The sequence below is a fragment of the Schistocerca americana genome, chromosome X (assembly GCF_021461395.2).
Source record: "Schistocerca americana isolate TAMUIC-IGC-003095 chromosome X, iqSchAmer2.1, whole genome shotgun sequence".
NCBI classification, from domain to species: domain Eukaryota; kingdom Metazoa; phylum Arthropoda; class Insecta; order Orthoptera; family Acrididae; genus Schistocerca; species Schistocerca americana.
The window spans coordinates 846,538,046-846,554,654 of record NC_060130.1 but is presented as its reverse complement, the minus strand read 5'-3'; the positions used below and the strand labels follow the sequence as shown (position 1 = coordinate 846,554,654).

The 16,609-nt window shown below is 38.4% G+C and overlaps 1 protein-coding gene across 1 annotated transcript in view; it reads left to right on the top strand.

Moving 5' to 3' along the window:
- LOC124556353 (P protein-like) overlaps positions 1-16,609 on the top strand; it is an 81,861-nt gene that overhangs the window by 44,459 nt on the left and 20,793 nt on the right. The window contains exons 5-11 of the mRNA XM_047130321.1: positions 3,985-4,178; positions 8,932-9,038; positions 9,119-9,278; positions 10,687-10,758; positions 11,232-11,363; positions 11,464-11,579; positions 12,188-12,326. Of these exons, the coding sequence (XP_046986277.1) occupies positions 3,985-4,178; positions 8,932-9,038; positions 9,119-9,278; positions 10,687-10,758; positions 11,232-11,363; positions 11,464-11,579; positions 12,188-12,326 (920 nt within the window). The remainder of the gene's footprint in view (positions 1-3,984; positions 4,179-8,931; positions 9,039-9,118; positions 9,279-10,686; positions 10,759-11,231; positions 11,364-11,463; positions 11,580-12,187; positions 12,327-16,609) is intronic.

Here is a 16,609-nt window from a genome sequence, read left to right as displayed (position 1 = left end):
TCTTTGGGATAGCAAAACAGCTAGTTGGATTTCGTTTACTAGTTCTTTTAACAGTTTCACACCTTCCTCTGTTATGTGGGCCAACCTCAGATGGCTCTCTGGAACCAAGATCCACTCCCCCATTTCAGGCCTGACAGTAGGTACTGCTGTCATTGTGGATCCTATTGCTATCACAAACACCTTGGGCTGCCATTTTGCGGAAGTTTAGAGCTCTTCCCACTATCACTGCCTTTATCCATGAGAAACGAGTGGAGGCGGCTCAGGCGATACCCTTTTCTCTGAATCATGAGTGCTACAATGCCGCCTTCACTATGAGGGAGCTAGATCATGCTCGCAGTTCATCCCAGTCCTCTGCCCCAGGGCCAGACACTATCAACATTCATATGTTGCAGCACCCCTCTTTCAGGCAAGCACTTTCTGCTTAACACATACAACAGCATCTGGGATGAGGGCACATTTCGTGAACACGGACATGAAACCAGTCATACCCGTACCTAAGCCTGGTAAGGCTACTGCTCCATCTGTTACCAGCTGCATTTGCAAGATGTGATGTATGATTCATGCCATGCTGGTGTATTGCCATTTACTCACAAATGCGCAATGTGGATTTAGTGTGTGGTGTTCTGCAGTTGGACAATCTCATTACTTTGTCCACCCATGTCATGAATGGTTTTCTGCAGAAATCCCAGACTGGCTGTGGTTTTTTTTTTGATTTGGAGAAGGCCTAAGACACCTGCTGGAGAACTGATAGTCTCCATACTATTTACACATGGGGCTTCTGTGGGTACCTGCCCTGTTTTCTTCAGGCATTTTTCAAGACAGAGTTTCCAAGGTGCATGCGGGTTCTGCCATGTCAGACACCATTTATTCAGGAAAAATGGTATGCCTCGGGTTCCGTCCTGAGCATCATCCTCTTTGCTATCACTGTTAACTCTATAATGGCCTGTCTCCTGCTAGGCATCTCAGGCTCCATTTTTCTCGATCTTGCCAATTATTAGAGTTCTCCATGGACTTCTCTATTTGAGCAGTGTCTTCAGTGCTGTCATCTTCTCTTGGAGCATTGCCAATGGCTTTCACTTTTCCACTGACAAAACTGTCTGTATGAATTTCTAGTGGTGCAAATGGTTTCTCTCACCATCTCTACATCTGGTGCCTGTTGCCATTCCGTTTGTTGACACTATAAAATTCCTGGGGCTCATGCTCGATGGAAAACTCTTGGTCCTCCCATGTCCCTTACCTGGCAGCCCAGTGTAAGCAGTCCCTCAGTGTCCTAATGTCCTCGATGGTACTTCTGGGGTGCCAATCGAACCACTCTCCTCTGTTTGTACTGGTCCCCCATCCATTCAAAACTCGACTATGGGTGCTTTGTCTATGCATGTGCACACCCATCCATTTTACACCACCTCAACACTATCTATCATTGCATCTGTTTGGCCATGGGAGCATTTTACACCAACCCGGTTGAGTCTGTATACTGAAGCTGCTGAACTACCACTGTCCTACTGCTGTGACTTTCTCCTCAGCAGATATGCATGCCATATGTCTGCCATGCATGGCCACCCCTCCTAGGATTCCTTAGAGCATCAGTATGGGGCTCGTCCCTCTTCTGTTACCTCCTGGAGTCTGCTTTCACCACTTGCTATGGTGGCTTAACTTCACACTACCTGCAACTTTACCAGTGGGTGTGAACCCTTCACCACCTTGGCTTTGTGAAGTGAGACATGTTAGCCTTAATCTTCATTCACTTCCAAAGGACACTGCTCCAGTCTGTCTATTGCCTTCAGTTTCACGACTTTTGCATGGAACTTACCGATAGTACCTTTGTATACACTGATGGCTCTTGGATTGACCATGGGGTCCGGTGTGCCTTCATCATTGTCACCCATGTCTTTTGATATCGGCTTGTGGCACACTCCTCAGTATTTACAGCCAAGCTTTTTGCCTTGTATCAGGCCACAGAGTACATCCGGCATCACAGCCTTCCCTACTGTGGCCTCTGCTCAGACTATCAGCGCCATCCAAAGTATCTGTGCACTGTACACTGCTCATCTCTCAGTGCAGCAGGTCTAGGAAAACTGTCACTTGCTCACTCTTCATGGAGCCAATGTCATGTTTCTGTGGGTCCTTGGTCATGTTGGTCTGCCAGGAAACGTGGCTGCTGCTGATGCTGCTGCCAAGGCTGCAGTCCTCGTAACTCAGCCCACGAGTGCCCATATTCCCTCTGATCTGTGTTGCCGTCTGTTAAGAGGTTGTGTCCCTTTGGTATCACCAATGGTCCTCCCTTCATGGGCATAAGCTTAGGTTCATTAAGCCTCTCCCAGCAGCTTGGTCAACCTCCTCTTGGCCCTCCTGCTGGGAGGAGATAATTTGAACTTGGCTGCATACTGGGCACTGCCTTTTTAGTCATCGTCATTTGGTCAGTGGTGCTCCCCACCACTTTGTACACATTGCGCCCAAATTTTAACTGTCCACCACTTCCTGCTGGAATGCTGTTTTTTACAAATTTGTGTTACTGCTTGTTTGCCATCTGATTTATGAACTGTTTTAGTGAATGACATGCGGGCTGTCGACTGCAATTTAATTTCTAGTTTGAGCTCAATTTTTGTATGGTGTTTCTTAGCCCTTAGCCCTTTTTCCTTGTGCCTTTTTAGCTGTCTCCTATTCTGTCCATTGGGACTGACAGTCATTTCCCTCATCTGTTCGTGTTGTATAGTTTTGACTTGGGTGTGTATGACCCCAGTTGTTTTTTGCACAACAAAACACTTTCCTGATAGGTGTGAACAGTTTACCACCATGCCTTCATGTGGCAGCTAGTGTTCACCTTGGACTTAATTTGTTCCTAAGGACACTACTATATGTTCAATCTACCACAATAAGTTTCTCTACTTTCACATAGAACTTAGTGATAGTGCCTTTGTGTACACTGATGGCTCTGATTGGTATCGGGTGTGTCTGTCATTCGCACTGACCACTTTCGGTACCAGCTTCCAGACTACTGCTCAGTGTTCACAACAGAGCGCTTCACACTCAGGCCAAGCTGTACATTTGGCAACGTAGGGTTTTCAGTTATCTAGAGTGTCTCTGTGCTGTACACAGCCCATTCCGCAGTGCAATGGGTCCAAGAAAGCTTCTACTTACTCTTCAGAGCCACGGTGATGGTCATGTAGGTCCCTGATCACATTAGTCTGGTGGGAATCATCCTGCCGGCCTGCTAGTTCTTCCATTCCTTCCAATCTCTGTGTCCTTCTGTCGGCAGGTGGTGTCACTGTATCACCACTGCTCTTTCCATAACTGGAACAAGTGTTGCAGTTCACCTTTTCCTTCCCCACCTGTTTTTTTCTCCACCATTTTAGTCCCTCCATCATTTGATGTCACCAGGACAGACTTTCTTCAGCTTATTGGGCAGCTACCTCCCCCATTTTTGCTACTCGGTGACTTTAATGCACATAATCCCCTTTGGGGTTCTCCCAGGACCTGTCAGAGAGGTGCCCCCTTGGCTGACTGCTAGTATGGGGTGCATTGCTCTTCTCTGGTGGTGGAACACAGAGTCCCTGAGAGGAGAAAATCTCCTACCCAGCTGGGAATTCAACATGGGCCCCTTTGCATAGCATTCAGTCAAGCTGACCCTTCTGCTATTGGGTGATCAATATATTATATCAACATCTAGGAATAAAGTTTAGGTATTGAGAAAGAGCAAAATTATTTAGAAATTAGAATGGGATGATCATTTAGGTGATAATTCAGTAACAGCTTTGTCCAATGGTTATCAGCTTTATTTAATAAATTTATTTAAAAAATTGATTTAATAATTGAAAATTTGTATAAAACATTTTGGCCACTTCTGCAGATAGACTGGAGTAGAGGCCTGGGGATTATACATGTTCGACTCAATGTTGAATTTCGCCGTATTGAGACACACACACACACACACACACACACACACCCTTTTCTCCCTTTTGAATGTTATTTACTTAATGGTGACAGGTTACTTGATTCTGGAAGAACCAAAGCAAAATCATTTGGGTGTGAGTTTGACAGGAGCATTTTTACCAAAGTATTACAGAAATTTGTCTACAAAAGCTCTGACAGCAAGGGTGCAGCTAGTTTCCTACAGACACAAAGAAAAGTTATTAAGAAATGTAACATCATTCAAGAAAACACATGTTTCTTCTGTTCAGGTGGGTAGTTAAATTTTTTACTTACATAACAAATTTTTCTGTGATACAATTTTTCTTTTAGTGATAACAGTTCAGTAAGTCAAAAGTTCACTAAAACATTAAATGTAGTAAAAAACCGATGAAACACTGTTTGGTTATTGTTTTACTGGTATTGGAAATTATATGTGAAATGTGTACTGTCATTTAGTCTAAAGTCCATTAAAGGAAATATTTGAGGTATTAACATTTCCATGGAGGTTCATTGTAATAATGTTGTGTCCAGTAAGTTTTGGTGTGCTGTCATCAAATTAGATAGTTCGATATATGGTGGTGTCTGTAAATGCAGATAGTAAGCTCAGTGCCAAGAAATTGATGTAAATAATGTCTGTGGGAACTTGGATCCAGACTTTGCTGCCCTGGGGCTACCAGGTGCTAACTTCGTTGTTTCTGTGTACTGTTCTGCAAATAGCAATTCTGGTAACTTCACTAGCAAATTCAAAATCTGCCTGTGCCATCTAGTGTGTCTAGGAGTAGAGAGATCCATATTGGGGAATGTAGTGAGAGAAAGAGCTTTAGTGAACTTAGTAAGCAGCTCTGGACCATTTGTGGCACTTTGTCTACCAACAAGAGATGTCTGCCTTGATACAGTTCTCACAAAACTAAATAGTTGGGAGTACAGAGTGTGGTTTGACCCTATGCTTGTAGATCACAGTGCAGTAATCATACTGTTATGAACAAACTCGGTAAGTATTCAACAAATTCTGGCATTCAGATTATCTCCAGAAATAGCATTATTACAAAGAAAAATTTAATTTAAAATCTGCAGTGTTTTCTATAGATTGACATCAAATGTATGAAAAATTGGCACTAAATGATACATTCAGTTTGTTCTAGATTCCTAAAGCCAAATTTGATGGATCTCTCTTGGGTTTTAGTGGAAAATTTTCCAGTTGACAGACAAAACTACACACAGAAAACTGTCAGAGCTGGTATACCTCAAGATTAGCTAAAATAAAGTGCATTGTATAACCACTGTATGATAGTCAAAGCCACTGAAGATACTGGCATTAAGGACAGACTACACTAAAGTTATTTACAGGCCAAAAGGGTGTACAGAAATGCAGAGAAAGCAAAAAGGGAAAGTAATGCCAGATATATGGAAGCAGTTCACAATCCCTACAAAGCAGTGTAGGATCTAGTTAATACACACAGGCAAAAATCCCACTTCTTGCTCTCATTCTTGCAGGCCAGATGAGTTTAATGAGTATTTTATCAACTTAGTGGGAAGCACAGTAGGAGAAATGTGGCTCTGGAACAGACCTTGCAGTTGCTCTGAAATGCAGCATGGTAATGTAGAGGATAATGTTAAAAAAGATGCAATGAAAATAGTAACACTATAAACACTTGGTAACCCTGATATTTATGGCATGTCTTTTACTATATTAAAAGCTATAATCTGTAAATTACTCAGCCACTGTCAGTAATTAAGAAATGCCTCCATGCTGGGAATCTTCTGACTTCCTGAAAGTGGCACATACAGTACCAGTTTACAAAACTAGTAATTCACATGTGAAGAGTTGAGCTGCAGGCCTAGAATACCAATGCTAGGTAAGGTGGTGGAATCCATAAGGAAAAATCAGCTGTTTAGTTACTTTCAAGAAAATAACCCTATTTATGATACACAGAACAGCTTTCAGAACAAAAAATCAACTAAAGCAACAGTATTTGACTTAGTTACAAATGTCAGGGTTTTGAAGACAGCCTGTACACTGGTACTCTGTAACCTTAATAAGGCATTTGATATTATCCAATGTAATGCCCTGCTCAGTAAGCTAAAATATGGCATTAGCTGTTACACAAATTCCCAAATCCTACCTCAATAACAGTTGAGTGTATCAATGCATGGAGCAATTCTGGTGAAATGAAGGCAAAACAGTGTGCCACAGGAATCTGTAATAGTCTCTGTTAATTTTTTAATGATGTAGGCTCCAATGGCACATGCTGCAGTTTGCAGATGGCACATGCTGCAGTTTGCAGATGGCACATGCTGCAGTTTGCAGATGGCACATGCTGCAGTTTGCAGATGGCACATGCTGCAGTTTGCAGATGGCACATGCTGCAGTTTGCAGATGGCACATGCTGCAGTTTGCAGATGGCACATGCTGCAGTTTGCAGATGGCACATGCTGCAGTTTGCAGATGGCACATGCTGCAGTTTGCAGATGGCACATGCTGCAGTTTGCAGATGGCACATGCTGCAGTTTGCAGATGGCACATGCTGCAGTTTGCAGATGGCACATGCTGCAGTTTGCAGATGGCACATGCTGCAGTTTGCAGATGGCACATGCTGCAGTTTGCAGATGGCACATGCTGCAGTTTGCAGATGGCACATGCTGCAGTTTGCAGATGGCACATGCTGCAGTTTGCAGATGGCACATGCTGCAGTTTGCAGATGGCACATGCTGCAGTTTGCAGATGGCACATGCTGCAGTTTGCAGATGGCACATGCTGCAGTTTGCAGATGGCACATGCTGCAGTTTGCAGATGGCACATGCTGCAGTTTGCAGATGGCACATGCTGCAGTTTGCAGATGGCACATGCTGCAGTTTGCAGATGGCACATGCTGCAGTTTGCAGATGGCACATGCTGCAGTTTGCAGATGGCACATGCTGCAGTTTGCAGATGGCACATGCTGCAGTTTGCAGATGGCACATGCTGCAGTTTGCAGATGGCACATGCTGCAGTTTGCAGATGGCACATGCTGCAGTTTGCAGATGGCACATGCTGCAGTTTGCAGATGGCACATGCTGCAGTTTGCAGATGGCACATGCTGCAGTTTGCAGATGGCACATGCTGCAGTTTGCAGATGGCACATGCTGCAGTTTGCAGATGGCACATGCTGCAGTTTGCAGATGGCACATGCTGCAGTTTGCAGATGGCACATGCTGCAGTTTGCAGATGGCACATGCTGCAGTTTGCAGATGGCACATGCTGCAGTTTGCAGATGGCACATGCTGCAGTTTGCAGATGGCACATGCTGCAGTTTGCAGATGGCACATGCTGCAGTTTGCAGATGGCACATGCTGCAGTTTGCAGATGGCACATGCTGCAGTTTGCAGATGACACAGCTTTGTCATCAAAAGGGAGAATGTATTTAAAGCTGTTTGAGGAGAAGTAGTCCTATTGAGTGTGGCCAAGGCCTGATTCATCATGAACAAGACGAAAATTAATAGACAACAGATGACATGCTGCCTAAGTGATACTGGAGCATTTGGTGGCATGGCAGCTATTAATCTTCTGGGCTATCTTAATAGATACGAAGTTAACCTGGCAACAGCACATCGAATGTGTGTTCAAAACTGTTTTCTCTACCTCTTGTGTAAACTAAAAGGGTTATATGACAACAGTATACTGTGAAATATTTCACAGCCTCATCAGATATGGGTTGTTACAATGGGGTCAATCTGTGGGCTACAAGGTCTTTTTATTGCAAAAGAAAGCAATGGGGATTGTAGCCTTGTGCGAAAAACTGACCATTGCAAACCAATTTTCTCCAGATTACGAGCTCTGTTTTCAGGCAATATATTTTCAGCTGCTTTGTTCACACACAGGTCATGGGACATACAGAACAAGAAATGAAGTTAAGCAGCAGCAATCACTGTAGACAGTACAGACAGATGATGTCAAGAGACAGAACCACTTCCCAGTAATGGACCTAAAATTATTTAATCCTTTACTTAAGGAAATAGTCATTACGAGTTCAACACTTCAGAACTAAAGTTTTGTGTATACTGAAAGAACAACCTTTTTACTGTATAAAACAATATTACTTTGTTTACTCAGCTGCAACTCCATTTTCCTACTATTCTGATTGTCTCACTATTGTAAAGTATATTGGAATATAGTTATTAACTTTGAATAAAATATTGAAATTTAAAGTGTGATGTCAAAGCAGGTACTATAAATCATTTTATTGTAGTTATATTAGTGTAAATGTAGTGTTACCTGTCCAGCTGTGACTGGTGAATGACATAGAATTTATAATAAAAATAATATAAATCTGTTTTTAAGACATTAAAATTAAAGTAATGCACTGAATTAGCCTACTGAAATTACCTTTGTAATTGCCAGGATAACCATTTACATGCTACAGAACTTTTCATTTGTAACAGGGTTTTGATGTAGAAGGTAGTGTTCAGTAAGATAATGCATGGTAAAGGGTAATATGCAAGATCTGAGGAAAAAAAATTCTGCCACACTAGAGATATTTAAATTTAAAGTCATTGTAATTGTCAAAAGAATATAATTCTGTTAAATCCTGCTCTGAAAATTTCAATAAAATGTATAAGTATAGGAATCAGTTGGTGGTGAATGTGTGAAAAAATGGTCAGGTATTACGTTCCCAACCAATGACTTCTATACTATTCAAATATTGTAGGGTTACTAAAAGCCTACATAATAAACTGTGAAATGTTACCTTAGTACAAAATGAACTTTAAAAATACGCTGCAAGGTAACTATATATTGTTCATTGTATGAAAGCAATGAATGTCACTACAAAATCCCTCTGTTTATCTAAAATATATAATGCTGCTCATGAAACTTTACAGAAAAATTGTGCTGGATTGTAATAAATGGAGCCTAGTTATTAGCGTCAAACTACAATAAATGCATAATATACATATTCATATTTAATACATAAAAACAAGTAACATTATTTCTAATGAAATAAAAGCAAAAGTAAACATAATTTGAAATAGTGATATACTTTACAGAATGTATCGGATGAATGGAAAGTGCCCCTTGTCTCAAGCAGAGAATTAATAGAACTTGTTCCAGAAGTTACAGTTGAGAAAGTTTTACAAATAGATGTCAGCAAATAGTAAGTACAAATATTGCATTCAATGCTAACGATCAGGGTTATATTGTTGACAAATTGTCTGTGTTCAATTTTTTTTATAGCAGTGACAGTCACAGTGTACTTCGTCTACAGTTACGGACAAATCTTGATGCTAGTGTGCCTGTTGCTATTGGTTATGATTTAACTCCAATAGATACACATGGTGGAATCATTTTGGCAGCTCTGGTACTCCTTGGTCTCTACATATTAATTGTGTTTGAGGTATGTAGCACTGTTTCTGTAAAAAGTACCCAGAAATGTCAAACCATTACTTTTTATGAGTGTTCTGTAGATACAATATACTTTATAAAATGGATTTCATAAGTGTGTAAAAATTTACTCAAGACATTATTTTGTTAGAATTTATATACAGTAACATTTGTTCTTAAACTGAACTATTTATGCCTTGCAGATTTTTTCCCCCTTGTACATAAATTCATCACTAAAGAATGTGAAATGGACATAAGCAGAATTGTTCCAATTGTTCACAAATAGGAAAAGGCTTTCTGTGAACCATCCCTCATTTCCCCTGCTGCACTTTACATAGTGTTATTAAACAAAGTATTCATTAAAAACTCAGAAAAATGTCTACAAACACATTCACAAATGATTATCAGCAAGCACTCCAAACTAAAAAAGGAAATGCACAAAGAAACTTAGTGTGATACCAGAATAGAAGTCGATTCAGAATAGCAGTCATAAAAGTATATTAAAGTTATAATCAGTTACTTCCTACCATTAAGCATAGTGGCTTTATAGTAGTGGGAGTTGTAATTCCACATAACTTTAAAACTCTTACCCATGTAAGTTTCTTCATTAAAAATTGAGTCTCTTTGGGCTAATTTTCATTTCACATGAAAGAACTCTTCACGTTATTGAGAGGCACTGCAAGCCAGTTACATTTGAGAATGAGATTTTAAATTTGCAGCGGAGTGTGTGCTGATACGAAACTTCCTGGCAGATTAAAACTGTGTGCTGGACAGAGACTCGAACTCGGGACCTTTGCCTTTCGCGGGCAAGTGTTCTACCAATTGAGCTAACCAAGCACGACTCACGCCCCGTCCTCACAGCTTGCCCACGTAAGGCAAAGGTCTCGAGTTACTCTGTCCGACCCACAGTTTTAATTTGCCAGGAAGTTTTACATTTGGCTTTCCACAGCTTAGTGCTAATTTACACAATATTTTGAAGCTTTTTTTTTTAGGATGGATGGACAGAAGTGTACAAATTTGGATCCTAAATTACCATGCAGACTTCAATGTGCACATGTTCAGTTGTCTTAATTTTGACAGACCAATATCCAATGTTGTACTAATGTAATGGATCAAAGCAAACCAATGGGATATTATTTGCAAAAGGTCCCAAAATATAATTATTATAACTAGTGTAACCAAAGATAAAAAGTGTACATTGCCATAGTGTGTTAAGAGGTTTAAACAATTAGTGAAATTATGTTAAATGAAAATTTTTCCTTCAAATTTTCCTTCAAATTGTGTTATGAAATAAACTAATTGTAATATAATTGCTATAGCTTTTTATTCAGTGTCTTCTGAAGTACTTCCTCAGTAATACATATGCAATGTAATGTCTGCAGTTTTTTGCCATAGTCAATGCAATTAAATTTTTTTTACAGGTTGTTCATCGTACATTAGCTGCCATACTGGCCTCAACAATGTCTGTGGCAATACTTGCCTACTTTGATGAGGTATGTTGTCAACAACAGTAGTAGTATTGGTAATGTACAGGAACCACATTTCATGAGAATTATGTAGACTTTCATTGTAACTAAAATAAATGTTGCTTTTAAAGAAAACTAAATTTTTGTTGGTAATAACTTTACATTGGCTATAAAAATGATTTATTAATCTATTACTGGGGACAGGGATTGCATTAATCAGAATATGTGCCAAGTCTCTTAAGTCTGATAAATCTTCAGTTGAATATTTTAACATGAATGGTCTCAGTTGCAATGCATGAGAGTAAAAGCACAAAATCTGATTGTAAAGCATATCCTGTTCAATGGATGTAACACCAAAAATGAAGTACTAACTGTCCAGAGCAATTTTTTGCTAACAGATAAATATTTGTAGTGAAACAGTGTACTTAATTTTTTTACAGAAACTGTTAAACTTTCATTCACTTAAGATTTCATCATTTCTAGCACAATTTCTTTTTCAGAGACCTTCCATGGCAGAGCTTGTCTCATGGCTTAATGTTGAAACACTGCTGCTGCTATTTTCAATGATGGTTTTGGTTGCTATTTTTGCTGAAACTGGTGTTTTTGACTATCTTGCAGTCTTTGCATTTAAGGTTAGTGTGCATAGATTTTACATAAATGAGCTCATTTTATAGTTCATAAAATTGAGGGGAACTTCTACTTTAAATATCTTTGAAATTCTTTTATTCACAGGTGACAAATGGTAAAGTATGGCCACTTGTCAATGTACTTTGTATCTTCACAGCTACGCTGTCTTCATTTTTGGATAATGTCACAACAATGATGCTTATGACTCCAGTAACAATCAGGTACACAGATTATCTTAAAATATTTTTGAACTTCTCGGTACAGTAAGTAATTTTCTTAAATGAGATCTTATGCCAACAATGAACAGAATGTAACTAGTGAATGTCATCTTAAGCAAATAGAACATTACACTTCTTGAAACAGTACCTCTATATAAAAAATTTTGTTTAGTCAGTTCATTCTGCCAATGTAGCATTTGTAACATTAAAGAGTGAAAATCATATTAAAAGTATATGTTGCTAAGACTTAAAACAACAAAGTTTTTATTTAATTTGTGTTAAGCTCAGTAGTGAAACTAAGAAGACACACTCAATGGCTTCTTGTAAAAGTAATTTGTGTACAGTGGGGAGACAAGAGCTAATTTTTTCAAAAATTAATATAGAATGGTCTTAAATTTGGAAAATTTCAAAATTAAATGGGTGAGACAAGATTATTTTATAATTTAGCTCCAACAAAATAGCAAAACATTCTCAAAAGAATGACAAAGAAACATAACTTTAACATACTTGGAAACTGAGTCTTCAATGGAGCCTCCATGCTTAACTCAGTTGGAATAAAAGATTCAGTTTAACTATCTAGCTCTACTGGAATGTCTTCTTCCTCTTTCCAGGTTGTGTGAAGTAATGCAGATAAATCCTGTGCCAATATTAATGGCACTTATCATGTACTCCAATGTAGGTGCTGCCTTAACCCCTGTGGGTGATCCACCAAATGTAATAATAGCATCGAATTCAGACATACAGAATGCAGTGAGTAGTAATTAGAGAATCTGAAATAACTTTATCTTAAAAGTTTCATTGAATATATTGTCTACAATGAATTACAAAGTAAAGTATCGAACATTAAATGTAATTATAACATCCTGTACCCTAAGAGGAGCTTGTAATTTCATTTATTGCTCATCCATTTTATTATATACAGTGATATAAAACTTGTAAGAAGTTGATGTATGAGGGCTGTCAAGAAAGTGATGAACCACATCTTTTCTTCAGTAATTCTTTGCTGAACATAATGAGAATTAAACACATGAAAGAATGGTGTTTTATCTACACACCCTATTTTTTCCACCTAATCTCCATCCCAAACTATGGCCTTCCTCCAGTGCAAAAAAAGTGTATATGACCTGTCTATACCAACCCTTGTCCTGGTGATGGAGCCAGTGTTTCATTCTTTGTATCACCTCTTGATCATCCTCAAGACGTGTTACATGAATCGCATTCTTTAATGCCCCAAACAAGCGGAAATCAGAGGGGGCTAAGTCAAGTGTGACAGCTATGGATGGTCTGCAGATCCGTGGAGCTCCGCCAAATCACCTTCCTATTACCTCGGCTTCCATGCCCAGTTAGTAATTGTGCTTCTGCTGAGAGCAGATGCTCCATAGAATTTGTACAACCATTTGAGAATATTTCCCACTGTTTCTTTCTCTACAGTGAGAAATCAAATGGTGGCACTTTGCATGTAATGTAAATTGTCTAAAGATGCCATCTTGAAACTGTCCTGCAGGTATGCTATTGTTGGCAGTGATGGAAACTTGGCACGCTCACTCAGACTTCAAATAACACATACATAACATTTCGCATTTGTAGCATTGTTTTTGGCTGAGGAAAAAACGTAGTGCATTACTTTCTGAGCAACCCTCATAAAACCCTTAAATAGGGATACTAGTAAGTAGTCATTAAATTACACATGAAAAACAAATTCTTCAAATTGTCAGTTACCAAGAAACAAAGCTGGAAATAGTAATGAAGTCCTAAACAAATGACTTGTATATGACATGCTTCACGACTCTAAATCACTCCCATCCTGTCTAAAACTGTTTAGTGGTGTTGCTTAATCTTGATTACAGAAATACATGACTTATGTTGAGCTGGTCAGCCACTGTGTAAGTCATTCTATTTAACTCCCTATGCAATTATTGTACTAACTGGACTGCTGGTAATACTTCAGAACTAAAAAGTGATTCCTTCAGATTTCTGGCAATTTTTTTTCAAGCATACTTTGCAATACCAGATAGTCCGTCAGTATGATGTGTGCCTGGTCTTGGTTTAGCTGCGATTGTTCCTTCACTTTACCATGCCATAATCTCAAAATAAAATAAACTTTGGCAGCTTCAGAGGGCTTGAAATTACTGTTGTGGATATCTCAGGTGATATGTAATGACCAGTCTGTTTAGTCACAAGCCAAGCTCATCTGACCCATTCTGGTGATACTGCTTTCCTATTGAGAATGAAATACTCTCTGCTTCCTTTTATACTTGCCAGTACAACCCTTTAAGACACGTAGTGGTCAATTACAGATAGTGTTATCCAGATGCTTTTTAATTGGATAGTGTAAACCTACATACTTTTACTTTCTCAGTGTCCATTTAACCCAGTGTTACAGTACTGGATGTATGTGCTGATACTTTGTATATTCCGATTAATAATTCTGACAGTGTAACAAGAACATACACAAATGATGCTCTGTTTGCCAGTAGGAAAAATTGAACAATTTCACCACATATAAAGGTTTTTGAAATAAGCATATTTCCCAAAAAAAAAAATTGTGGCCTTGTATTGAAAAATTGTTTGTTGGCAAGTACATAGTGGACATGACACAAGCTGTAAAAATGAATTGGGTGTAAATTCAGGTGATGCACAATTTAAAATGGACCACCAGTAATTGCTGAATTTCCACCAGTGAATTGTTCTTTCAAACTTGAGACAATCAGCAAATGCAGAGAACTATTCCAAGGTAAACTGAATGAAGAAAATACACTAAAAATCATAAATAGTAGCCCATACAAGCCTGCAGGCCATTTCCTTAGAGATGCTAATAAGATCGTTAACCTGTTGTAATTGTAATAAAAGAAATCATGAAACTTAAGTATTTTGACTACACTATTTCCCTACTATTAGTGTAGTATAATGTCAAATATGCTGCCCATGAAATAGGTTTGTCACAATTGTGAATCTGAAACGCAAACAGTGTGACAACTTCTTAAATATAACAACTTCCTCTCCAGGTATGCCTTCTGGAGTTTTTCAAATGAAAAGCTAAAACAAAATACCTGACACCACAATTTCAAAATATGATAAAATTGTTAAATGATTCTTGCTGTGGATCAGTGAATTTAAACAGCAGCTGTTCTTTAAAATTAGACACAACCCATGACATATCAGGAAAGAACAAACTGTGTTGTAAAATATTTGCATTCAGATTTAAGGAAATAATATAAAAAGTAGTTTGCAGTAAAGCAATAGTTTTAGTCTATGAAGTAAGGGGCCATGGTGTTGCAAGTTTTGAAAAAGAAATAAGACATAGAGATAAATGTAAAACTGCATAAAAGCAGAGGTCACGGATATGATGGTGCTGCACCTGAGGCAAATAATCAGATCTGCAGTCAAGACTTAAAGGAAGTGTCCCAGTCCTGCCTGTTATACTTAAGAAACACTGAGAACTATTAACCTATTTCCAAACTGCAAGAAAAAAATCTCCATAGAAAATTTTGAAGCTGTAGTAAGAAACGTGAAAGTACTAGTGACCGTTTAGAGCACTGATACTTAGTTGACCTCAAAACATACCCATACAGTGAATAAATTTGATATGCTTTCTGCAGATCATAGAATTGTGGATAGACTTGTCTTTTCGAGTCAGTTTTTAATACTTTTGTTGAATAAAATGTCAATAGTTAAACATAATGTTTTATGAGCCTTCAGAATGTTAATAATTATTTTTCTAGCTTATATCCCATTGTTATTCTAGAAACTGAAAAATTCAGAACAGAGCAAAGAAAGTCGGTTAGAAATAATGACATTTAACTCTCTCTTTCGCATGAACTTATTAGCTAAACAAACTCATGTTGAAAGAATTTGGAAAGGAAATGTTATCAGTTAAAGATCTCTCAATGTATGTTGAAAGCACTTTACTTGCAAGTGGATCTCTGATGTATACACAGCTCTTCAGCTGTACTTGTCTATGCCAGTTACTTCTGCTGGTGTGGCAGAAAAGTCATTTTCTGATTTCAAACTATTCAAAGTGGTTTTTGGAAATTAGATGCCAGTTGAAATGAAGTGCTTTAGCAAGTGTGCATGAACATATCACTTTCTTAACTTGAATGTGGTCATTTTTTGGATGCTTAACATAAGAGAAATGGAAAAATGTTTACTTTAAGCAATGCCTTCATTTACATAAATTGAGGCTACATGTTACATTACAAGGAGTGGATCAATTTGTCAGTTTGTGGTGTGTGTATCTGTTTCCATATTTGTTCTTCAAATGCAAATTAGTAAGACACCCAATGTTTGTTTGCAGGTGCACCCCCAAAAGCTCAGATACACAACTAATTACTGCATGATTGTAGCCATGATACACAAAGCCAAGCGCCATGACAGTAGTAAAAATTTATATGCCCAGAAGTTCTAAAGATGAAGGGATTAGAAAAATGTATGATGAGAAAAAGAAATTATTCAGATAATTAAGGAAAAATACAAATTGATGGGTGTTGGAATTTCATAACAGGAAAATGAAGGGAAAGAAATAGTGGGTGCAAATGTACTGGGGAAAGAAATGAGGAAGGTGACCAGCAGAATTCTGCACAAAGCAATTGAATCACTGGCAATATTTGGTTTAAGACTCGTGTAAGAATACTGTACATGGAAGACACATGGGGACACTAGCAGACTTTAGACATAACTTAAGACAGTTTGAAACCAGGTTTTGAACTGTGACATTTTAGGGAAAAATGTGAATTCTGATTTTTGGTTTTGAGCTGCAGACAAAACAACATTGCAAAATTGTAGGAAATTGTGATGGGACCTGGATAAACTGAAGGAACCAGAGCTTATTGACAAAGCATTAGGCAGAATTTGACTGAAACTGGGGAAAGAATACAGCAGAAGATAAATCGGTGGGTCTAAGATGTAGTGAAGGCTGCACAGGATCACATAGGTCAAAATAAGACACAATAGAAAGCTTTTGGCTAACAAATGACAGTGAATTTGACAAAATGAGAAAATATAAAAATGCAGTAAAGTTGTCAAAAAGGAACAAT